At 40.6% G+C, this 26,944-nt stretch overlaps 1 protein-coding gene and 1 long non-coding RNA gene across 6 annotated transcripts in view; one reads left to right on the top strand and one right to left on the bottom strand.

Annotated features, from left to right (window-relative positions):
- Nucleotides 1–18,610, top strand: part of SLC20A2 (solute carrier family 20 member 2) — a 129,857-nt gene extending 111,247 nt beyond the window's left edge. For 4 of the 5 annotated variants that reach the window (XM_068233659.1, XM_068233658.1, XM_068233661.1 and 1 more), the window contains 3 exons: nucleotides 3,131–3,316; nucleotides 10,666–10,750; nucleotides 12,539–18,610. In XM_068233659.1, the coding sequence (XP_068089760.1) occupies nucleotides 3,131–3,316; nucleotides 10,666–10,750; nucleotides 12,539–12,703 (436 nt within the window). In that variant the 3' untranslated portion in view covers nucleotides 12,704–18,610. Of the gene's footprint in view, nucleotides 1–3,130; nucleotides 3,317–10,665; nucleotides 10,751–11,145; nucleotides 11,231–12,538 lie in introns of all 5 variants that reach the window. The other variant, XM_068233660.1, reaches the window with a different exon arrangement.
- The window catches only part of LOC137507281 (uncharacterized), a 47,491-nt gene that overhangs the window by 1,879 nt on the left and 18,668 nt on the right, over nucleotides 1–26,944 (bottom strand). The gene's annotated exons all lie outside the window — the stretch shown is intronic.

Raw genomic sequence — 26,944 nt, forward strand, 5'->3', positions numbered from 1 at the left:
CAGCGTGCATGTGGCATATGCAATAATTGATAGCTGTATGAGAACAGAGGCGCCAGCAGGATAAAAATGGATAAAAACTTTGCTCGGCGGAAGCAGTGGACTTACCTCCAGAAAGCAGACACGAAAGACTGTCTGTCTGAAGGATAACAAACACATTTATTGTAAGGTACCCCAAAGGTGCAATGCGTTTCTCAGGCAACTCTCACTTCATCAGGCAATAAGGTGGGGACAAAACTGTAAATAATTACTGCAGTTAAAAATGCCATAAAGTGTACAGTGTTGAGAAGTATCGAGTGGAAACATTACCTGGTGCTGGTCTAGAGTACTGTATAAACCGAATAAGATTGAACTAAAGGGACTAAAGCGTGAGTGCTAGTATAACACTATAGGGTGTATGGAACATTCAATATAGTAAAGCTGAGTGGATTGCATGGCAATTAGATAATGACCAAAAAGTAATATGGGAGATGTAACACAGTGCAATGGGAATATAAAGTACAATGTGATAATGACAAAGGGAAAAAGCTCACCAGAATTTCGGCAGTAACGAGTGAAGCCCCTCTGTACTGTAAAGAGCACTTCTTTAAATACATCTGTAGTGGCTAATGGGGCCAATCAGAAGACTGGGGAGGCTTAGGTGTGCGGAGTTTGATGTCAGGGTAACCGTGCAGGCAGCCAATGGGCAGCTGCTATCTATATGCTATTGTAGGGCTACAGGGTAGGTGGGGCAGTGTTACTAGGCAACGGTGTGAGCAGCCAATGGGCTGCTGCCACCTGTATGTGTATATTTGGTGCGCCGAAAACGGCGCGTTGAGAGGGGTATTTATGGCTCATGAGCACAGTTCGCGTGACGGCAGCGGGTCGGAGGCCAATCCGCTGCCAGTGGGAGTGTTTACTTGGTGGTGCGACGATAACGGCGCACCACCCGTTTAATCGCGCATGCATGTCATATTATCACATTGTACTTTATATTCCCATTGCACTATGTTACATCTCCCATATTACTTTTTGGTCATTATCTAATCGCCATGCAATCCACTCAGCTTTACTATATTGAATGTTCCATACACCCTATAGTGTTATACTAGCACTCACGCTTTAGTCCCTTTAGTTCAATCTTATTCGGTTTATACAGTACTCTAGACCAGCACCAGGTCATGTTTCCACTCGATACTTCTCAACACTGTACACTTTATGGCATTTTTAACTGCAGTAATTATTATAGCGCTGTTTACTGTCTCTTATTTACAGTTTTGTCCCCACCTTATTGCCTGATGAAGTGGGAGTTGCCTGCGAAACGTGTTGCACCTTTGGGGTACCTTACAATAAATTTGTTTATCATTCAGACAGTCTTTAGTGTCTGCTTTCTAGAGGTAAGTCCACTGCTTCCTCCAAGCAAATTTTAAAGTTTTTATCCTGCTGGCGCCTCTGTTCTCATATAGCTATACCGTGACCATCCCTGGTGGAGGGGTGACCTACCCCCTTGTTTTCCGGTCTACAGAGAGCGACTTCTTAGCCCTGAGTGAGGACAGGCTTAATCTCCTCACCTGCCTATACAGTGGTTGCCTGAGTGGTAACCCATGTTTGTGAGTATATTCTTCTCACTGATCATTTACCCTGTTTTCAACATACTACACTATATTGGGGTCTCGGTTTTTCCCAATTTTTAGCAATAATTGATATGCTGATAACAATCTGTGCCACTCCAGCTGCATTGTGAACAGCAAGGTGAAGATGTGCATCACCAGGCACTGCTTTACGATTTTGAATTGAGCATGTGTCTGGTGGCGAAGAAGCAAGCTAAGCCGTCATTTCCCTGCCCACCACACGCACGCTCAGTTCAGTATCTACAGTGGAATGCGAAAGTTTGGGCAACCTTGTTAATCGTCATGATTTTCCTGCATAAATCATTGGTTGTTACGATAAAAAATGTCAGTTAAATATATCATATAGTAGACACACACAATGATTTTTAAGGAATGTAAGGACATTTATTGGATTTACAGAAAATGTGCAATAATTGTTTAAATAAAATAAGCAGGTGCATAACTTTGGGCACTGTTGTAATTTTATTGAGTCTTAAACCTTTACAAAGAATTATTGGAACTCAAATTGGCTTGGTAAGCTCAGTGACCCCTGACCTACATACACAGGTGAATAAAATTATGAGAGAGAGTATTTGAGGGTCAATTGTAAGTTTCCCTCTTTTAATTTTCTCTGAAGAGTAACAACATGGGGGTCTTAAAATAACTCTCAAATGACCTGAAGACAAAGATTGTCCACCAAGGTTTAGGGCAAGGATACAGAAAGTTTCAGAGATTCCAGCTGTCTGTTTCCACAGTTAGGAACATCTTTTATCGTAACAACCAAGGATTTACACAGGAAAATCGTGACGATTAACAAGGTTGCCCAAACTTTTGCATCCCACTATATCTGAAAGCAGGGCTCAGTGGTATGCATCGCCGCCACTATCAAAGTCCTTACCGCTTGCACTACAGTTCCAGCAGCAAGATCCCATTTTATTTTTTATCTGACGTGTGTGTGTGTGTGTGTGTGTGTGTGTGTGTGTGTGTGTGTGTGTGTGTGTGTGTGTGTGTGTGTGTGTGTGTGTGTGTGTGTACAGATTTCTCTTTTTTTTTTTTTTTTCTTTTTTTTTTCTTTTTTCTTTTTTTTTTAAATAGGACTTTTCTTGTTATAGTGCCACTGGAATTTGGCAAGCTTTCATCGAAAGCTCTTGGAAAGAATGTTGAATAAGTCACTGTGGGACAATATATCACTTCAGACGCTTTAATAAATGATGCCCGTGGTTATTTATACTACTTGTACTGTGGATATATTTTGCTTCATGTTCTGTACATGACATTGACACTGAGGATTGTGTAACTGTCAGCCTTTTGAAAGCTTGGGTTAGTGTTGTGTAACTGTAGTACACCCTCGCGAACCTCCCTAACTTTGTTACCCTTACAACTCCTTACATTGCAACTTGGTCCATGCCAGGTAGTTTTTGAGTTGTTTTGATTCAAAAGTTTAATTTGAGAATATTAAACATTAGTCTTGTGTGTTATGGAAACCTTTTATTACTTCAGAATTCTGAGTTAAGATTTAACATATGCTTTCCATCCCCTGACAGCAATGCTATTGGACCTTTGGTTGCTCTATGGTTAATTTATCAACAAGGAGGAGTAATGCAAGATGCTTCTACACCAGTGTGGTTGCTTCTGTATGGAGGTGTGGGCATCTGTGCTGGTCTATGGGTATGGGGTCGGAGAGTCATCCAGACGATGGGAAAAGATCTTACTCCAATAACACCATCAAGGTATAAAACATTTTGCTAGCTATCCTTACTATTTTTAAAGCAGCAGTAGTTATAAGCTGTTTTTTGTATGTGCTATTTCTATAGAGTTTCCAGTGCATAACACAACTGCCTGTTATATATGATAAGTTGTTTGACCATGTAAAATAAAGTATTTAAGGGACTCTGAGCACCTCTCATGGGCATGCCTTTAAGACTCCGACCAGTACTGCAAATTACTTAAAGATGCATACCTTTCTGTAGCTTGTGCTCTCCTCTTTCATTTGATGCCTGAATTGCCATTATATACCAAATAGTTTTCGTTCGATTTCAATTTAAAAATTGCGGCTGCCATCTTGGCTATATTTTAACTTCCGGGTCACCCCTGTCGTCTCTGTTAGAGAAGTGCATCGCTGAATGAAGCAGGAAGAGGAAGTGACACGCATTGCCATTGCAAGAGGCTCCTCCAGAGGAGGGGTCATAGCACGACTTTGTTGGAAGCCGTCTGGCTTGAAGGCATGCCCATGAGAGGTGCTTGGAGTCCCTTTAAAAGCCTTAGGGTGCATTCACACCATGTACACTGTAGTGCAATATACATGGCAGCATACAGTTCAGAATTGACTCATTGTTTAAAATGGGTCCATTCTCCCTTTCTTTGTTGCTTTTAGACAGTGGATGCATTGCTGTTAATCTATTAAATAGCTTAGGTCTTCACTACTACACCCGTGCATTGATGTTTAACACAATGCACGTCTTTCACCTCAGTCCCTCTTCTTAATGACAAGTCTCTGGGGCAGAGTGTGGAGTGACCTCCCCAATGGAAGCACAGTAAAAATATCCCAAACTAATAAAACAATTTGGTCCAAGTTCTTCTTTATGCATACAGTATTTTCTTGCTCCTACTTTTTCTTCATTGTTAACCCAATACTCCACAAAATGGTTAATGTATGTATAATGCCAAGGTTCTAGAGGGTTCAGTGCCTAAAGGGCACTAAGCTTAATTTTTTTGGCTTTGTTCAGGGCAGTCTGTCTTCAGGCTTTATTGCAGATCTCTCTCAAGGTGGAGCACTGTTGAACATATTTACACATTTTTTTATTTGTAGACTGAGGTAACAGAAGAGGAGCTCATTATATTAGTTATTTTTAATAGCCCTGAGAATAATTATTATGAGTTGTCATAAATCCCATTTGGACCTCTAGAACAAGCTTCTATCAAAAATCTTAAAACAACTTTCCTAGTTGCAGTTACATTTGCCAGCAGGTTTCCTGAAAAATCTTTTTATGCCTATACTTCTAGAAAAAAACATCATCATCATCTATATAGCACAGACCTCTTCCACCGTGCTTTAACCATTTCCGCCGCCCGGACGTGAAGCTCACGTCCGGGCGGCAGCTCTGCAGCGCTTGGGCGCGCTCCCACCCGCGATCACGCCCCCGCGTCCCCGTTGTGTCCCCCAGTAGCCCTGGGATCAGTGAAAGGGAACATGGTTCCCGATCACCGATCCCTTTCCCCCGCAGAAAAAACGAAGCGCTCACCTGTGAGGCTTCAGTTCTTCTGCCCGGACCGATTTCCGCATCCCCCTTGTACGTCCGCTTAGCGAGAAGTACAAGGAGGGTAAACAAAAATGAAATAGTAAAACTACATCTACAAATATTTTACATTACAATTTACACATAAAGCAACATTAAAAATGTACTGTTTATGTCCCACACCAAAATATTCCCCAAATAAAAAAAAATTTAATAGAAAAAAAAATGACAATTAAAAAAAATAAATAAAAGACATAAATAGTTACCTAGGGTCTGAACTTTTTAAATATGCATTTGAAGGGGGTATACTACAAACATTTTTTTTAAATTATAAGCTTGTAAATAGTGATGGACGCAAAACGGAAACAACCCCAGACCATCTACCACCACTACCACCACCATATTTTACTGTTGGTATGATGTTCTTTTGCTGAAATGCTGTGTTACTTCTACGCCAGATGTAACGGGACACGCACCTTCCAAAAAGTTCAACTTTTGTCTCATCGGTCCACAAGGTATTTTCCCAAAGGTCTTGGCAATCATTGAGATGTTTTTTAGCAAAATTGAGACGAGCCTAATGCTGCATACACACTTGAGATAAAAGTCTCTGGAAAAGGCAAGATCACAGACCAATTATACCCCATTCCATGTAGTATGAGAGCCATACCTTCACAGTCTATTCTATGGAGCTGCACTCCCCATCAGATAGAATCTTTGCAAGATGCTGCACACAAAGATGCCCGTACACATTAAAAAGATCATTATCTGCAAAAGATCTCTTCCTGCAATAGATCCATTCCTTCAAAATGCATTCATAGTCTATGAGATCTGCAGATCATCATACACACCTTGTTTAGCAGGCAATCATCTGCAGATCAGATCCACCAGGATGGATTTTCAGATCTGCAGATGATTGCCAGATATGCAGATGAAGTCTGTTAAACAAGGTGTGTATGAGGATCTGCAGATCTCATAGACTATGAATGCATTTTGCAGGAATGGATCTATTGCAGGAAGAGATCTTTTGCAGATAATGATCTTTTGAATGTGTAAGGGCATCTTTGTGTGCAGCATCTTGCAAAGATTTTATCTGATGGGGAGTGCAGCTCCATAGAATAGACTGTGTAGAGTATGGGTCTCATACTACATGGAATGGGGTAAAATTGGTCTGTGATCTTGCCTTTTCCAGAGACTTTTATCTCAAGTGTGTATGCAGCATTAATGTTCTTTTTGCTTAAAAGTGGTTTGCGCCTTGGATATCTGCCATGCAGGCCGTTTTTGCCCAGTCTCTTTCTTATGGTGGAGTCGTGAACAATGACCTTAATTGAGGCTAGTGAGGCCTGCAGTTCTTTAGATGTTGTCCTGGGGTCTTTTGTGGCCTCTCGGATGAGTTTTCTCTGTGCTCTTGGGGTAATTTTGGTTGGCCGGCCACTTCTGGGAAGGTTCATCACTGTTCCATGTTTTTGCCATTTGTGGATAATGGCTCTCACTGTGGTTCGCTGGAGTCCCAAAACTTTAGAAATGGCTTTATAACCTTTACCAGACTGATAGATCTCAATTACTTTTGTTCTCATTTGTTCCTGAATTTATTTGGATATCGGCATGATGTCTACCTTTTGAGGTGCTTTTGGTCTACTTCTCTGTGTCAGATAGCTCCTATTTAAAGGGAAGGTCCAAGCAAAATAAAAAAATGAGTTTCACTTACCTGGGGCTTCTACCAGCCCCATGCAGCCATCCTGTGCTCTCCTAGTCACTCACTGCTGCTCCAGTCCCCTGCTGGCAGCTTGCCGACCTCGGAGGTCGGCAGGCCGCATTGCGTACATTTTTACGCATTCCCACTAGTGCAGGAACATTAACACATACATTTTTACGTATTACTGGTTCAATGCGTAAAAATGTACGCATTGAACCAGTAACGCGTAAAAATGTATGTGTTATTGTTCCTGCACTAGCGGGAATGCGTAAAAATGTACGCAATGCGGCCCGCCGACCTCCGAGGTCGGTAAGCTGCCAGCGGGGGAATGGAGCAGCAGTGAGTGACTACGAGGGCACAGGATGGCTGCATGGGGCTGGTAGAAGCCCCAGGCAAGTGAAACTCATTTTTTTTTATTTTGCTTGGACCTTCCCTTTAAGTGATTTCTTGATTGAAACAGGTGTGGCAGTAATCAGGCCTGGGGGTGACTACAGAAATTGAACTCAGGTGTGATAAACCACAGTTATTTTTTTAACAAGGGGGACAATCACTTTTTCACACAGGGCCATGTAGATTTGGAGCTTTTTTTCTCACTAAATAATAAAAACCATCATTTAAAATTGCATTTTGTGTTCAATTATGTCATCTATGACTAATAGTTAACAGTTTTTGATGAGCAGAAACATTTAAGTGCGTGTGTGTGTATATGTGGATATATATATATATATATATATATATATATATATATATATATATATATATATATATATATATATATATATATATATATATATATATTTATTTAAATTGCAGCAGTGATGCACTGGGAGACATCTCAAGCTCACTCCAGCCCGAATTATCTTAAATACTTTCTGTTTTACGAATGCATACTTTTTTGTTCTCCATGCATTTTAGTAAGGGGGATTTTTTTGGAATATTGTAGCCCCTCACACACTCCAATGAGTTCTGGTTCGCCATGAGCTTGCTGGTTAGTCTGTACCTCTCGGTGTCTCAAGTCCTACTCCATAGAGCCACGTTAATCCATGCCATGCACTGATGAGGATCAATCAGTCTGTATGCATGTTGGATTATTTTGGCTCTGTACAATTAACAAGCTGACACATCATTGCAATGTATTCAGTTTTGCACATTTGCATGTGTGCTGCTTGCCTTCCTCATACATTGGGCAGTGTTATTTTCCTTCAGCATGTACAGGCTTTACAATTTCTAAGTTAAGGAAAAGTGGGGGGAAAGGCTGCACATCCCTAAAAACATGTTGCAATTGAATGGTTAATCGCACAGGCATACACCGCCTCTGCCAGGCTGAAAAATGCATGCCCTGCATCCAAGACAAGTGCTAACATTTATTAAACTAGGAGGAACTTTAGCTTCCAATATGGTGTGCATGCAAAGTATATTATACTAGACACTTACACCACGGTGAGGCAAACCTCCGGGCAAGTGACCTAACCTAGCAGCTAAGCAAAAAAAATGTGTAACTTACATTTGGTAGAACAGCGAGGAGAACGCCAGCGCAATCTGCAACTACTTATCATGCTACTAATTATCATGCAGGGCATGCATTTTTCAGTCTGGCAGAGGCGGTGTATGCCTGTGCGATTAACCATTCAATTGCAACATGTGTTTAGGGATGTGCAGCCTTTTCCCCCCACTTTTCCTTAACTTTTGTAACTATGTAACTGTCAGGTTAGCTGCTCCCAGCCCCTCCTCCTGAGTTTCCTGTTTGCATGATAATTAGTAGCAGATTTGCATATGATTTGCATCTGAATTGAATGCGAAGTGTGCAGAAAATCTATTTAGGTGCTACACACTGAGCTGGTGGTCATTTCAGATGCAGCCTTACTGGTATGCGCTGGCGTTCTCCTCGCTGTTTTCCAGTTTCTAAGATCAACCCAATGGTATACCCTCTTTTGAGGCTTGAAAGAGAGTTGCACAACAAGCCTCTGGCATATCAAAGTGAAACATTTCAGCTGAGAAGGATCTACTGTAGTTTATTACTCTAAAAATGAAATTGGCAGCATTTTTTTAATGTCAAAAACCTGTGCGCCCACATCTGATGCTTAAATGTGTATAATGCTTGGTACACACAATACGTGTTTTTTCCGCTCAATAGATGGATTCGATACATAATTCCTGTCATGTCCAATATGCCTTCTAATCGATTCTGCGCTCGATTTCTCATAGAAGGGAATGGAAAAAGATAAGAAAAACGAGCGAAAGATAAGCGAATCGAGCGGAAAAAACGATCGGGTTGAAAATCTAGCAGAAAAAACATATCGGGCATACCCTGCATAAGATGTGCCTTTTTTTCACTCTACATGCATAGTCTGAAGAAGGCTTATTACAGGAGCTTAAAGGTAACCTGAAGTGAGAAGAAAATGAAGGCTGCCATATTTATTTTTAACAATGGAAATTGCTTGGCTGTCCTGGTGATCCTCTACCTCCAATACTTTTAGCCTAATGCTGGGAATACACGGGTCGATCCGGCGGCCGATTAGCCACCGGATCGAGCCCAGCCGCATCCCCGCTCGTCCGTGCGGAACGATTACCGCTCGTCCCCGCCGGAGCTTCCTGATCAGCGCTCGATTCCCTGCCATTGTCCGCCAGCGGGGATCGAGCGGGCGGGGGTCAATTGGCTTGATCGGGCCAGCTGAATATTATCAGCTGGCCAGATCAGCTGGTCGATACACGGTACAGAAACGTACCGTGTATTCCCAGCATTAGACTCTGAACAAGCATGCAGATCAGATGCTCTGACTGAAGTCTGACTGGATTAGCTGCCTGCTTGTTTCAGTCGTATCCTTCAGACACCTCTGCAGTCATAAAGATCAGCAGGACTGATTAGAGAGGGATCTATTTGATCGAATCCCTCCACACACTGCACATAGATACACCCCCCAGCCTGCGCAGTGTGTAGAGGCAGTGGAATTTGTCTTATTCCTGGCTCATGTGTTCTTTTCTCCACCACCGTTGCTTCTCCTTGTCTCTTCACTCCCAGGGAGCTGTGTATCAACTGGCCAAACACTAGGAGCAGCATGATGCGTACCTTACGTGACTACTAGAGGATCCTAGTATTTGGCCTCCGGTGTTTGACACATCATACACGGCTCCCTGGGAATGGAGAGATGGGAACAAACCCCGAAAGTACAGAAGACATGGGAGGATGCAAGAGCCGGACAGGTGACAGTAGCTCTGCTGCTTCTGTTGGCCTGAAATCTGACACTCTGCCAACTAAGCAAAATATTTGAGTGTGTACGATCGACCGAATAGATTGTTTTGGGCGGAACTTGATCCTTCAGGAATGTTTTACAGCATCGATTTCTAGCAGATTCTATCAAATGATTAATTCATCCAGATATCAATAGAAAATATTGCCAGTTGTATAACTACTATTTTTTTTCTTTTTTTTAAGCAATACAAGTTGCCTGGCTATCCAGCTGATCCTCTGCCTCTAATACTTTTAGCCATAGACCCTGAACAAGCGTGCGGCAGATCAGGTGTTTCTGGTATTGTCAGATCTGACTAGATTAGCTGCATGCTTGTTTCAGGTGTGATTCAGACACTACTGCAAGCCAAATAGATCAGCAGGGATATTGGGCAACTGGTATTGTTTTAAAAGAAAATACGTATGGCAGCCTCTATGATTTTCTAACTTAAGTTGTCCTTTAATATGTTGTTAATTTAGCTGAAGAAACCATTCTGTGCACAAAGCATAGTGGGTGGTGAACCTCAACATTGCATTGGTGGTCATAATACCATTATTTTAGAAGTTGGTATTTCATGTTTCATTTACGGCAGCATGTGAATGTATGTTTTATTCTATCAATCTAAACTAATCCCATGTTCTTAATTTGAGTTAAAATTATTTTTCCACCTTTTATCATTTCTTTGCATTTATGGCCTCAGCTTGTCAACTTTCCAGTGATCACCTTGTTCTAGTTTACATGACAAAATACAAATGTTTATTGCTCTGTTTTATGATTCCAATGAATGCATACTTTGTGTACTCTGTTTTTGTGAAGCAAGGAGATAATTCCAGTAAGGATTTATTGTTGTTGGCCTGCAAGGTAGGTTGACAGAATTTAAAACAAAAATGTGATCGTTAAGTGTTTTCTTATGCTCCCTGCAGTGGATTCACTATTGAATTGGCTTCGGCGTTCACAGTTGTGGTAGCTTCCAATATTGGACTCCCTATCAGTACCACACACTGCAAGGTATGCCACATGACTGCAGCTGGAGTACTTCAGCTATTGAATCCCCCTTTCTGTGGTTCAGATCACTACTTAGTGGCACCTGGCAAAGAACAATTCTGGATCTTTTCATGCATACACACAGTTCCCCATTTGTGCCATTTGATTTTGATTTGTTGATGCACTGATGATTAACATCTGTAGAACATAGAGATGTTAAGAGTTTTAGGTCTCCACAATAGCCAGGCAGCCTGTGCCGCTAACATGTGATCTACAGCCATTCACTGAGAACTGCATGCTCTTCCATTGCCTCACGTTCTCTGGTCTCAGGGTCATGCATGGCATGTGGTTTTTTTTTCTTTCCTCCTGCATATATCTTTCATCCTGCAAACTGTCTCTTGTTGTTTCTCTTCCCACAGTGGTTTTTGCGTTGAAGTTATGTGTGCGCTAACTGTACTAGCTTCCTCTAATGTGGGTATACCCATAAGTTCCACTCATTGCAAGGTATATGGGTTTGCAGTGGTAATAAACAATGTTTGCATATGTACCAAAAATTGATTCATGGGCTTATCATTGCGTTTGCCTTTAACTATTGACTTACTATTTCTGTCACCTGCACATAGGTCTGTTAATAAAAATAGCAATTGTTTATATATTTTAAATTGTACCTGAAAGGAAAATTGCCTTTTTTTGTATATTGTGTAATTTTTTTTTCCTTCATAAAATTGTGCATATATCTCCAGAGTTCAGTTACAGTAATTTGCACACTCCCAAACTTCCCCTATCCTTGATGTCTCATTCTTTCACCTCCAGATTCAGCCTAACTCCAACCTCACTGACCCCATATGTAGCCTCATCCTCCCACAGTCTTTTTTTTTTTTTTTTTTGACTAGCGCTTAACATAACCCACTTCAGGCCACCGACTCTCTTTCTCCCAGTGTGTGTTCAGTGCTTTCGGCAATCAATCCGATTGGAGATTGACTTGGACGAGGGCATTATTCTCCTAATCACTCAGTTCAGTGCCGTCTTGTTATATACCATGCCATCTGCCCTCCTCCCCCTCCATATTAACAGAAGTAATTGTCTGTATGGAATCTGGCCCCGACTTTCCTAACCCCCAAAACTTGCAATAATTTTTAGGATGTTGTGTCCAAAATGTATCATGGCTCTGATGAAAAGTGATGGGAAGCACTGCCTCTACCTCCAGAGTGATTAGACAATGGTGGCATCCCACTTTACACAGACTACGTGTTGAGCACTTGGCAGGCGTATATCCAAAATGATCGTCCAGCCCATTGAATGCGCTCTCTTTTTAAGAGGTGAAATCAGGGTCTCCACAGAGCAGCACTGTGACGGTTTCAAACTTTGAGTTGAAATTCTTATAAAAGATGCTTATGAACCAATGACACAGAACGGTCAGGTGTTGAAGGCAAAATGCTTAAATGATTAGCCAGCTGTCTGTTGTATTGCCGCTTTCAAATGATCCCTAATCTGCTTTACTCGATAACTGCTTCTCTTTCTTTCTATGACTAATCTCTGACAAGCAACTGCTCTCAATATGTCTATTTCTTTTAGGAGCTATATTTACTACTTGTTACCACTGCTCTTTTAGTTATATCCCATATGATCATTAGTTTAATAGTTTATACATTTAATACCAAATTGATTTTCATTTGCAAACCATAAAGCTGTAGTATAACAAATTCAGATTTAAAAAAGAATGATAAAGTATAGTTAATATTTAACCACTAGAAATGTATTTGTGATGGCTGTTTGTCTTTTCTTAACTTTTGCATTTCTATATTCCACAAGGTCGGCTCAGTGGTGGCAGTTGGTTGGATCCGCTCAAAAAAAGCTGTCGACTGGCGTTTATTTAGGAACATCTTCCTGGCCTGGTTTGTGACTGTACCTGTAGCTGGTCTTTTTAGTGCAGCAGTCATGGCACTCTTTCAGTATGGCATCCTTCCTTATGTTTGATCATGTGACTACTAAAGCAAACTTCTATTTTCAGTTTTAACACATAACGGAAACAAGCAATACTCTAGACCGCTACTCCATCAGTATGGTGGAAAATAACAAGCCCTATTAATGGTCAATGCATCACCATCATTTTGATGTAATTATTCTGCTGTATATAATATACGTCATACTGGTGGCATGGTGAAATGTGATATATATATATATAGTTGTGTGAAAAACTATGAACACCCCATGGAAATTCAGTTTTGTTTCTTTTCAACATGCATATCTATTTGTTTTAATCATACTCCTAGAGAATGAGGTAAAATATGAAAAATATCAGGTATCAATTATGTTTTGCAAAATATTGTGTAATGTTAATAATAGTGTACATTTTGCATCTGGAAAGTGCACCCTTACTTTATCACTAACTCAAATACCCACAAATTAAAATAAGTAACAATAGGCTGGAGCATTGTTGGAAAGGATCTTGAAGTGACATTTGCTATCCAAAAAGAACACCGGAGAGATACTGATGTGGGGCAAGTGGAGACCAGAACTGATGCAACAGTTGGGCAGGGAAACTGCAGAAAAATTGAAACGCGTAGATTAAATGCTCAGATCAGTGATTCTGATTTGACTTTACCCCAGTTTCTCTTGAACTAGTTTTGATAAATCTGCCCAAGTGTGTTTGGGGTAGACAAGTAAGTTTATTAGGCCTCCTATACCAGAAGTACAGGAATCAGTGACTGCATTTCACTGGGAAACCCGAAGTCCACTGTTATCAGCTTTAGGTGGTGGACATAAAGTTTGGATCTGCTTTATAGCAATAGGGCTTACAATCATAAAATCTACTATGAACCTAGAATAACACAGTCCTGGAATGACGTAGTAAAAGCCTGGATTCAAATCCTAATGAGGTGCTGTAAAATTCATCGACCCAGGCTGTGCATGCACAGAACCTCACAAACATCAAATGGCTTTATGACAACATAGATGAATTTGTATCCATTCATCTAAAAACTGGTAGACAGTAACAAAAGCAACCTCCAAGAAGCTATTTCTTGCACCAATGGAAATGCTATATCTTTTGATTTGTCTCCCTCTTAAATGACTGCAAAGTAAACTTTCGATTGTTTTGTTTTTTTATACAGTTACCATACGTAACCTTCATACCTTACTAAAGTTGGTCTATAAGATGCAAATAATTCTGAGCTGAAGCAGAATTATGCAAAATGTTAATGCAAATTCCTCCAGCTTACATGACCAATCAAATCCCACCTGCTTCATTACATTGGTCCTTGTTCAAGCTCCATAAATTTGTAATACAAATTTGCATGACTCTTCATCAACTCAGAATTATTTGCATCTCCGTGACCATCCATACACTTAACATGGAATGTACATACTTTTTCACACAAGTGTATATTTATATATATTTAGTTAACACTACCAGAGTATTATAATTTGGGATGGGAATAATTGCATAGCCTTTTTATATCTAGATAGCAGCTGTACATAATGTATTATTTTTGTGAGGGTTTTTTTTTTAAATATGCAGAAATAGTATGGAATAGAAGATGCTCATGTCTATATACTGTAAGTGATAAGCGAGGTACGAGAGTTCTAAAGTTTTGTACACAGATGTAAGTTTATGATGGATTATGTACTATTATTACTGGAACAAACTCATAAGGTGATGAATTGTTACAGAAAAAAATACATCAACTAAACTAGTTTATATGTATTATAATTTCAGATTGTAAATATATAAACATCTTTTCAATGGTGCATTTCCCTTTAAATTTATCAATAAGTATTGGGGAGTACCAAAGAAAGTAGGGACTTGCGTTGTGTTATTAGAGCTGAGTTAATTGTAATGTATGTCAAAGCTTAATTTATCTTGCCTAAGCCTTTTAGTCCTGTTATGTAGTGCTGGCATGAAGCCAGATTAATACTGTTAATATGTGCAGAGTAGCACCAGGCCCATAATTATGTAACACTGACCGTTTTCCATATATCCTATCTTTACACCCTCATGAGAAAGTTTACATTTAAACATTGTAATCTTTTGGGAAAAGAGAGATTCATTTGGGAAACTCCGTTGGCATGAAACTGGAGCAGGTTATGAGGGTTCAAGTGTTTTTGTAGGTTGCCTGTCAGCAACCAGTATCGTTTATTTTTCCAGCTTTACTGTCTCCTATCTTTGGATAGGTGCAGGGTGCTCAGCAACTGCTAATGCTATGATGCTGCATAGAGAAATTGTCACATGAATGGCCATTTTTGTCCTGCAGACCTGCATCTCAATAAGTCAGTCATAAACAAAGATAGGCAATGAAGAATGGCTATATAACAAGTGAGTTTGTCTTACTTGTCCTAGTCATATTCTATAACTCTTGCAAAAATGTACACTACTTAATATCAACTGATATCTATTAAATTGATCCCCGTTTAAGTGTTTAAATATTTAATCATGATTGTAATCCTATCCCAACTCTTCTGAAGTACATGGTTACATTTTGTAAGGTCAACTAGGTATAGTTGCTTTGTAACAGAAAACATATCAATAATAGAATTCTAAATATTACCCAGTAAATATGTGGCATCTGCCAATAGATAAAAAGGGAAAAGGTGAGCTGATATCTTATACTTAATTTACTGCCTTAACGAGTGAATATACTCAGTTCTGTTTTAATTGCCTTAGGTGGCTTGGCCTTAACCTACCTATATTTTAGTATGGAAAGTGAGCGAGCATGTGGAGAGAAATTCATTTGGAAATGTATGGTTACTTACCCTGAACTCCTGTCATTTATTCCTGAGACCTGCCTCCTTCAGATTGGTTGCTATGTAGGTTACCTCATACAAGCCGCTTGATTATGTGAGCCTTGTCCTTTCAGTGCTAGTCTTTTTCAACAATGCTGCAAGGATGTGTTCACATGCTTATTGGTAAAATGGTTGCTTTCCCAAACAATACTAGCTTCCCAAAAAATATGTAGTTTAATGTATGCATATCTCCCACTAACGCCAGATGAGGTTTTCATTAACTAAAAGTTACAATGGGGGGTGGAGGTAATTGTAGTTATTGCTAGACATGTTACAGTTTACGGCTTATCTGTTGTCTTCATTGTCCCAGGTCTTTTTACTCTTGTGCATTTTATACACGCAATTATACAGTGGTGCATTTTGGTAGTTCTATACATCAACAGAATATGCATAACTCCAATTTCAAATCTATATTTTTTTATTGTCTATTTTTTAATGCTAAGACATTTCATTTTTGGGATTCAGTAGGATTTACAAGAATCCTTGTAGAGCTTAATAGACTTGGTGTACTTTTATATGTTAAATGTATAGTATTTGCTTTAAAAAATAAAATAAAAACATACACCGATGCTGCCATTTTGTCACTTTGGGGGCATCTTCCATTAACAGGAACTCCAGACAAACAGTTTAATACATGGATGAAAGGTGAACCCCTTTCCCTAGTAGAGTTGTCTGTTCGTGTGACGTGTGATCTTGTGATGTGTGTTGCTTTGCCACATTATGTAAGTTATCCCTGCTTGAAGGGCTTGAATGTGGAAAGAGATTGTCGTTTGGATCATCAGTGCAGGAACTAACAGGCATGACATACAGTGGGCTATATGCACTAAACTGCGGCAATGAGAATAACATGTGTAGTCTTAAGTATGATGAGTAGAGTGTAATGCATTGATTTAGGCTCTAACCTCATGCCTAAAGGCTTGTTACCCCCGCCCGATTATTTCCACAAGACTGATGACTTTTTGAGCAATGGGCGATCATTTCCATGATCCCGCGATGTGGGTATATGCCCATGATTGCATGAATGACATTTTGCGACGCACGCTGATTGTGACTATCACGACAGAACTGATCTTTAAGATCTCAGACGAATCCCATGCAAACTACAGCAATTTTTTAACCTGTTGTTTGTGCCCATCGTGTGCCCTCACGAGACCTGTTTTCCCGTGGGTAGGAAGATGGATCAGGTAATGCGCTTCATCGGGTGGCGTCGCTGTGATGTTCCGCGATCCATCATCAGGTGAGTATTCAGCTTAAGACTTCACGTTACTCTCATTACCGCAGTTAAGTGAATATACCCCAATTAATGAACTTACAATGCTCAGTACTGTTGCTTGTGAACATTTCTCTTGTCACACAGCATTAACAATTAACCAAGGCAAAGTTAAACCTATCACTTGTATTACTTTGTTACGTCTGTAGAATAAATAGATTTAATTACTTTTTATTTTAGTATTTGTATATTTCTTAAACTGTACATTAGCATGCTGGGGATCCTTCAGAATTTTGCCTTGAACACTTTCAGCATAAAATGTCTTTCATACATACCACTCATTACCCTCTCCCCTCTGATGTATTCATGTCCTCACTTATTAGCTCATCCTATCAACCGCTACAAGACTTCTGTAGAGCAGCAGCCATTTTGGGGGCATTTTCTGCTTATCCCTTGAGTCTTTAGTAAGCTTTAGCAGACTTGCTAAACTAGACTTATTCTTACCTGTATAGGCATCTTCATTGTGCCCTAATCATTCATTGCCTAGCAGCCTTTTTTTTTATTTTCTTAGTTACGTCTAACTGCTTGCATCTTCCATACATATTGCATCTGCTTCCCGTCCTTTTAACTTATAAGCTCTCTGGGTCCTTCCTTCCTGTGTTTTTGTGTGTGTTTGGCAGTCTCAAGATTGTAATTGTTACCACTTATCTGATGATTTACAGCTATGCGTAATGTGCTGGCACTTAAATAATAATTTCATAATGACCATTTCACGGCCAAAATGATGATAGCCATGTTCTTATGCCATTCCTTTGTCATTTGCCAACTCATCGAAAAATTGAATCTATCTGTTTTGACTACTGAAGCATTCTTCCATGTGCTGGGAGGTGACACAGGGAACTGCAAATATAAAATAAGAATAGTGTTACCTGCCTTTCCCTAGACAGCAGAGTGTGGCAGAAGTTTTGGGACACAGACTGAGTAGAATAGAAAAAACATTGCAGCCTGGCAACAGGTCTTCTATATATTCTGGCTGTGTCTAGCTGTTTGCTTGGAGTTCTGCTTTAATAATTTGAATATATTTAGTTTCAAATGCTGCTATTTTTGTTTTCTCATGAAAAATAAAACCCTACGTGTTAAAGTCCTGATTTTATTTACAGGAGCATATAGCATCCTGACAGCTTTCCTAAATACGTAGTAACCCAAAGTACCTATGGATAACTAGTGGTTGTGTCCATACATTAGCTTTCAGTGCAGAAGGGCCTTGTCTATGTATGGCAATTCCTAGTGCAGTGTTTAATTTTTTATTTTTTTTGTCATCAATTTACTCTGTGTGTTGACTTCATCTTAGAGCATGTGATCCTAAATGACCTACTTTAATCTAAACTCAAAGCCCCATATAGTTCTGTGGTAGTTATTTTAGTAACCTCCACAGGAGTTCTTATGTTAGTGTAGTCACTGGATACAGCATTGTAAGTAATGAGCACACAAATGTGGTTGGCCTATAATCTTTTTATGTCTGCAGTGCATCCATCATAGTGTTCTGTCGTGTGAGTGACTTTTGTTTTTGTCAAACTGTGCCATAAAGCAGCTTGCACTGATTATGAACCAGCACAAATGCAGTATGACGTTTCAGGGAAAGCCTGTTCTTTAATATAATAATGTAAGGATTTGTATATGTCTGTACGCACAGTTAAGAGAGGCTGCTGATTCATTGTTAATGAAAGGTCCTGAAAAAAAAACTGAACATTATGCTTAGCTATAGCAAAATATCTGACATAAAGCAACTCTGGAATTGTGTGAATATATTAGAAGTTATATGTATTAAAACATATTTTATTTTATACCATTACAAAAACAAGAACCAAAAAAATAAAATTTCAAAATGTAAATACTGTGTTTGAGCATTCTTGCCGAAGTGTCTGTGATTATTTTCTGGGTCTTTTTATGTACTTTGTTTTTGCATATTTAGCTTGTTGCTGTTTTATCTCAGGACCTGCTTAGGCAACTGGGTTAGAGGTGGAGCAGCCATTTTTACCTGCTTTGACAACGTGGCTGTGGAGTTTGGTCTTTTTGTTTGGTCTTTTTAATACATAAATGTTAAGTTTGTACAAAGCTTGTATAGTCACATTGCATATTCTATGCAGTTTAAAGGACAAATTTAGTGAGAAGAATATGGAGGCTGACCTATTCATTTCCTTTTAAACAATGTCAGTTTCCTGGCAGTCCTGCTAGTCTCTCTGAGTAGAGTTTGAATTACACCAGAAACAAGCATGCAACATCTTGTCTGATCTGACAATAATGTCAGGAACACCTGCTTTGCTGCATGCTTGTTCAGGGTCTATGGCTAAAAGTGTTAGGCAGAGGATCCGCAGGATAGCCAGGCAACAGGTATTGCTTAAAAGGAAAAAAAATGTGGCAGCCTCCATATCCCTCTCACTTCAATTGTTATTTAAAGAGACACTGAAGCGAAAAAAAATATATGATATAATGAATTGGTTGTGTACTATGAATAATTACTAGAAGATTCGCAGCAAAGAAAATATTCTCATACTTTTATTTTCAGGTATATAGGCTTCAATTCATCAAGCATTACCGCATTCGGTTTATGCTGAAAACAGCTCAGTTAACGGAGCACTTAAGAAAATGTTAATTCATCAAAGCTGTTACCGAATGAGAAGCTGAAATCACAGAGCAATGAGATAAATTACCGACTTGTGCTCAACACATGTCAGCAAATGTAAGTAAATGTTAATTCATCAAGGTTACCACATTCGCTAGCACATTCGGTGTTTATCTCCAGCTCTCCCCTGTCGTTACAGGCTTCGAAAGCCTTCTGTGTGAGGGCCCTTTTCCACCAGCGCGTTTGCGCTGGCTGAATCGCAAAAACGCAAACCGCTAGCGATTTTACAATCGCTACGGTTTGCTTTTTAACATGGGAATCGCGGTAGGTCATTTTTACTCCCGCGATTCGTTTTTGCCGGGAACGCGAACGCGCGGCGGAGCGATAATTGCCGCGATTTTGCTATGCAGTGCATAGCATAGCAAAATCGCGGCCGCGAACGTCGGGGAATCGCCGGTAATTGCGATTCAGCAATCGCTAGCGTTCAGCGTGAACGCTAGCGATTGCTAGTGGAAAAGGGCCTTTAATGTTTTCATGATTAACAGGAGCAGGCAGCCAATAGAAACAGCCCCTGTTCTCCTGCAAGTGCCGCTGATAGGTCACACAGGCTTCTCCAGACAAGCTTCCAGACCCCCCAGGCAGTGAGCAGAGAGAACCGGACAAAAGATATCCCCAGATGTCCTTTGGTGGTTTAACACTTTGAGTCCCTGTTTGAATATGCAAAGATGCAAGTGGTGAAATCACCAAGCATGGCATTTGTAATGTCTCCAGAAAGTTTATCTACGTTGTGGCAAATAAGTAAAATGTTAAAAAACACTGATGGACAGATTCAGAGCAGCAGAGGCAGTATAAGTAACAGTAAATATAACATGTTTACATGTAAAGGGATGTCTGGATGCCTTCTATTGTTATCAGCTTGTAACAACACAGAGACATTCCAAGCTGCTCTGCACCACTCTGCTGTTATCTAACAGCCTTTGATGAACTGAAGCCTTAGTACTTCTGTAACTTAACGAACCTCTACCACACATGTGAAAATATTGATGAATTAGCACAGTGAAGTGTAAAATACCGAATGCAGTATTTTAAGGACTGGGATTTTGTTATCGAACACCCTTTGATGAATTGAAGCCAATGTGTTTTTTCTAACATTGCATTATTCTATAATATGTGCAGATTACACAACTCAGCATTCAAAATGATTCTTTCAGAGCAGTCTGTGAATTAATGACATCTCCTCTGGCAGAGGAAAAGTAAATAGTCCAGGAACAGTTGAGATAATAAAAGTCAGATAACAGCCCTCTCCATGACTAACTTAGTTGGAGAGCTTAATGGCTTGTTTGCATAGAGATAACAACTGGAGTTTCTCAACTCTTCCTGTACTGGAAACAATTAGACTGATGTATCTGATCTTAAAGCCGCATCTACACGAGTAGATGCGGCCGCGATGCTCCTTATCAATCGAGCCGCTGATGCGGCTCGATTGATAAGATCCGACAGGACGGATCTCCGCACCGCCGATTCCCTGCTCGCTCCCTGCGAGGGGACAATAGCAGGGAATCGTGCGGGAGATAAGCGGCGCCGGCGGGCACGAGCGGGGAATCGAATGCGGCGCACGCGCGGCGAGCAGGGACGCGGCGGGCACGCGGAAGAGGCGATCCGGCGGCTAATCGAGACGCCGGATCGCTGCAATGTCCCTTTGTGTAGATGGGGCTTTATGTTTTATTTCTTAGCTGTACTACACATACAAATCATATCATAATTTTTTTCCCGCTTCAGTGTCTCTTTAAGGCTTTGTGAAGCATTTGGCTGGCCAACGTCTGATAAAGGAAGAATGGCTGCATATTAGCTGTATTGTGGCCAGACTTCGGGTTCTGGCCTTAACATCCTCTGAGCATGGGGGGTATGCTTGGATTTCTGGGCTTTAGTGTATTTCCACCACACACTCCCACTAATACAAACAAGACACAGAACATTTATATTACACTTTTCTCCTGGTGAATTCAAAGCACCAGAGCTGCAGCCACTAGAGTGCTCAGTAGTGTTAGGGAGTCTTGCCTAAGGTCTCCTTACTGAATAGGTGCTGGCTTACTGAACTGGAAGAGCTGAGATTTGAACCCTGAGCCCTGTGTCAGAGACAGACCCGTTAACCATTGCACTATCCAGCCACTTGAGGTATTCACATGGAGGAGAGCGGCCTGGAAACTGGTCACGTACCATCAAGTAGTAGATGATACTACTTACCTGCTTACTGTAGCAGTCTGAAAATGAGGGTTTTGGAACAGAAGTTTTATAACAGGTAAGTAGGCATTTTTAATGTAAACATTTTTTTTATTTGTATCTAAATATAGAGTTTCTTAAAGTATATACCTTGCTTCAGAAAAATAAAGAAGCCCAAATATGCACAGCTCTAAATGAACTTTGGTTCAAGACTTATACATGTATAAATAGCTAATTTACATTCATTGCCATTTTCTGTTCACACCAAATCCATCTTTTTGGTATTAAGCCTGCCTTGCATAAATAATACACAACTGAAGACAGGACAAGTCTGACATTGTTGATCAAAGTATTAACATTGTAGTAAAGTGCTAGTGCATGCAATTCTAGATTCACATTGATCAAAAAGCAGTACATAAAACAATACTTATAATTTTTCAGTATCCAGGGATAGGAAGTGTGGCAGTGGGTGCCAGGGGTGCAGAGCATGACAACCGCTGTATGAAAACTGTTGCTCCTGAGTATAGTTGCACACTTGTCTTCAGTGGTATATGTTTTTTCTGCGTACGAGCGTGTAGAGCACACTAAGCCATTCCAGAGACTGTCGCACTTCAATTCTTGCAACCTATGCAGGTCTGTTCTTTTCTCCCCCCTCCAGCTCTTATGTGTGCTTGCCAGGTCTACATTGTTTTGCATAAATAATGAGGTGCAGAGAATGTGATTCAACTGTCAACTAAAAAGATGCAGTGACACAGAACAGGCTCAAAATACTGTGAATTGTCCCTGCACTGCCCATAGGGATGACCTCACCAGTAAAATGAGTCACCACTCTTATTTTCAATGCTAGAGTGTGTTGAGCTCTCACCAGGACACTATCTGCATGGAATCAGAATGTTTTGATTTTTTTTTTTTTTATGCCTAACACTAACCTCCCTTATACCTTTTATTAACACTAACTTCCCCTATACCTTAATCTAACACAATCTTCCCCTCTTACCTAAACCTAACACTATGAATGAGTACTGCTTGTTACCTTTTATGCATAAAACCGTTCTATGATTATGCAATATTGCTTCAGCTAAAGTAATAAAAAAAAATTTTTATAAAAAAAACAAACACGAGAATACATTCTCATTACACGTACAACAAATGCACAAATGTTAAGCATATATCATGCAGTGCATAATTCATTAAAGGACAGAACATTAATGGTGTCATTATGCACAGCTCGTCTCTAATTGCCATTTTGCAAGACATATTCCTCATAATGTAAAGTTATTGCCGGAGTGTCCTGCTAAAAAATCTTCAGTTTCAATTGAAAAATTCATTCTAATGTGTTTAGGGCAGGGATTAATGTAGTTAGCATGAGATGAAGATTAAATCAGATGCATAAAATAGATTATACAAATTCAATCATGATGCTCATCGGCTGCACTAAATGTCACTCCAGAAACACCAGAAGGAACAAAAAACTGTTAGTTCTTAGTGTAATGTTTTATTATGTAAAGTACATACAATCATTGTTTAATTTATATAATGCATGGATTTTATGTATGCCATGTTAAGTATATATTAAATATAGGCAAACTTCCTTTTAGATCCCCTTGCATGTGCAGCCACCCCCCTTCTGTATATAGCAGTAACGCCTTAGATTTGCAGAAGCTCCCCTCCCAATCTGTATGTCTCCCCTAATTCGATGTGTAACTTCCATGTATAGCAGCCACTCTCATTCAGGAACCGCCCCCTTGGATGGCGGCTCACCATTTGTGGTTTCCTCTACTACAGTGCTGTCCAACTTCATGGGCATGGAGGGCCATTTTTTTTTCAGCCCCCATGGTGGAGGGCCGAAGTTTCTTGCTAGAGCCGCAGGCTCCTCCCCCCCCCCCCCCCCCCCCCCCCCGGAAAAAATGCAATTAAAGGATAATTAGATTGGCAGCACTTTTCACAAAATGCAATTTAAAATAATGGTGAAGTTGTGCGCGCCAGAAAACACGAGGGTTCCATTGAGCGGCGCGCTTGGCGCCGCGCCGAAAAATGGGTGTGGCCATGGACCAGAATGCGGGTGTGGCCACGGGTGGAGACAAATTTACATGAACTTAGCAATGTGGGACATTAGATTAGGATAGTGGTGGTGAACCTTTTGGAGGCCGAGTGTCCAAACTGCAACCCAAAAGTCACTTATCGCAAAGTGGCAACAGCAATTTAAACTACATACAAACGTTTTAACTCCTACATGAACATTATGGAAAATCCAAGTTGAAAATAAACAATTTCATCCATCCTACTCCTGAAAAATGTGGGTTTTTTTTTTAGAACCTCCCAGTTTTATTTTTCGTTTTAAAAAGCTAAAAAAGTAGGTTTAATGCTATTGTCTCATGATGACGATTCAGCTTTTCCATAGTCTCACAGTTCGCAATCATGTGACCCCCAACAAGACAAATTCAGCAATCATGAGGCCCCCAACAAATCATGAGGCCCCCAACAAGACAAATTCAGCAATCATGATGCCCCCAACAAGACAAATTTAGCAATCATGAGGCCCCCAAAAAATCGTGATGCCCCCAACAATCATGTGGACCCCAACAAGACAAATTCAGCAATCATGAGGCCCCCAACACGACAAATTCAGCAGTCATGAGGCACATAAATAGACAGCATTTCACATAAATAAGCAGAATGCCCCTTTAGTGACAGGTGCCCCCCACTTAGATAGTGACAGGTGCCCCCCACTTAAATAGTGACAGGTGCCCCCCAGCTAGATAGTGACAGGTGCCCCCCAGTTAGATAGTGACAGGTGCCCCCCCAGTTAGTGACAGGTGCCCCCACCAGTAGCGAGCCCGTTACCTCTGGGGCTGGCCTCTCCTGTGTCCCCGCTGGCCTCTCCTGTGTCCCCGCTGGCCTCTCCGGTCTCCCCGCTGGATCAGACCTCACAGATCGCGGCGACTGAAGCAAGCAGAGCGCGCGCATGACACCCGCGCGGCAGAACGTCACATGCGGAAGTGACTAATGATTCACTTCCGCATGTGACGTACTCCGTGCGGGTACCATGCGCCCTCTGTTTACATCAGTCGCCGCGATCTGTGAGGTCTGATCTGTGAGGCAGCGGCAGCGGGGGGACATAGGAGGGGCCAGCGGCGACACCGGAGAGGCCAGCGGGGACACAGTAAGAGGGAGCAGGCATGGCGCCCATAGCGCAAGCCATGCCTGCATCCCAGGGAGACGAGCGGGCCGCAGCAGGTGGCCTGGCGGGCCGGATGCGGCCCGCGGGCCGCCAGTTGGACAGCACTGCTCTACTATATGAAGCAACTCCTTTTTCTGTGTTTGCCTCTGTCCTTGGGCTGCAGCAACCGTAGGTAATGGTGTATGTGGCTTTTCTAGAAATTTCGCCCTGCCTATTAGGATGGCTACTAGATGAATAACTTGTGTCTAATCAATGGGAGGGAGACGTCCCAAAAATCTTTAGCTACAGGCACTCCAAAGCTGTTCCATTCTTACTTCAAGACACTGTATATGGACCTGAGGCAGCGGGTGTGTACCTGTGAAACGCAGTGTCAATTTTCATAGGAAAGTCTTTTTTCTAACAGTTTAATTTCATCCTTGAAGTTACCTTTTAAACTGTCTATCTGTTTTATTGATTTTTATTTGGGCCTACCTATGACTCCCTTTTATTTTTTTTATTTTTGCTTTCATTGTTTTGAGAGTGAATCATCTGCATTCATGAACCTTCTAGGGAGTGTATGATGGTTTGGACTTGGTAGTATGATGCTGCTCCTTTCTCTCAAGCTGAGCGCTGCTGTAGAGGGGTTTGCTATTGAAAAAAATTTGTTGGGTTACGCAGAATGTGTGGCGGGCCATTCCATTTCTGAAACACTAGATATTCATGGCTTATAAGTGGCAGCACAAGTCTAGAGAAAAGGGCATTTCTCAATGCCTGTTGCTGGTACGGTTTTTTATGCCACACTGCATGTATATTAACCAGGGCCCTGCACATTTTAAGGAAAGGAAGCTTATGGCACTGCTGCTGGGGGCTTTCTTTATCGTAATATTTAAGAACAACAAATAGTCTATCAGATAATATGGAACTGTAAGTTGCAAATACCAAGTTGCAGTGGACTGCAAGCCTTACAAGAGGACAGGACAGCCTAATGACTGGCTTTGTGTTGTGCATGGATTAAGATGTGGGCTGGTTGCCTACAGGTACAAAAGAGTTGAGTTCCCCTAACCTGTTTACATGACCCACCAAGAGTACGTGTTTTGCAGGAAACCACAGACATGCATCAGTGGGGTAATCGGCATCTCCGCAGTGAAGATTAGCTACTTCTGTGGACTTCCACAAAACATGCACTGTTGGTGAGCCCTGAGGACAGAGTTGGGGAACACTGCAATAGAGGACTCTGAAGTTAAACTATGAAATATCAAAGAATATTACAGTAATGGTAAACTATGGTGTACTATTTTTTTATTAAATATTTTGATATTGCTGTAAAATGTATACATTGCACCTAAGATGAGCAGCAATCTGTCACATTTTCTGTGGATAGAAGATGTGCTCAGTATGAGGATAAAGTTATCTCTCATAGAGTGGATTCAAATGTTTAAAAATGTGAGTACTAGTGTGAGGGGTGCCGATTTTCACACGGTACATCAGAGGCTACTACACGCTTAACCAAAAACATTTTATGCTGATGGCATTAAAAATTTGATGCGGCACTGGGAAAATGCATCGCCAAGGAGGGTAATTATGTAGCAAAATGATGTAATTGGTTTTTGAAATTTTTACTTGAGTTTAAAAAAAAATACACTATTTCAGTAAAAAGATTTTTCAAATGAATTTATGTATAGTAGATTTATTTACCGTAAGTGAAAAAGCAATTAACAAAGCATGTCTCATAAGTAATTTAGCCTTTTATATATTTTTTCTCTCTGGCTGAGGATAAATCGACCAAGTTGTCTTTTTAAGAGTTGATTGTGATCACTCGAGATCTCCATGAGAGACGATTTACATGTGGTGGGTTTTTTTTTTTTTTTTTTAAATAAAGAAATGTAAATAAATTATTTCTTTATGTGAAAACTGGGCATGAATTACTCGTGTAAGACGCTTAGTGTCCGCCTCGGTATTTGGGTGGGGGATTCAGAGGTTACATTAACAGAGTGGGCATTAAAAACCTACTGAGCAGAACTGAAAAGGCTTGGTGTTTCTTTAACAGTTTCACAGCATCAGAACTTTGTTTTTCTTACCAAAGCTTCATTTTTAGCTGCATTTTTAACTAAGCTCCACCCATCAAAGAAAAAAACCCGGGCTGTTTTTCCCTGATGCTGTGCAGAGCATGATGGGATTTCCTATGTTGTTGTTTACGTTGCCTAGCAACTGGGAGAGGTGCTC

The sequence above is a fragment of the Hyperolius riggenbachi genome, chromosome 1, assembly GCF_040937935.1.
Source record: "Hyperolius riggenbachi isolate aHypRig1 chromosome 1, aHypRig1.pri, whole genome shotgun sequence".
In the NCBI taxonomy this organism is placed as follows: Eukaryota; Metazoa; Chordata; class Amphibia; order Anura; family Hyperoliidae; genus Hyperolius; species Hyperolius riggenbachi.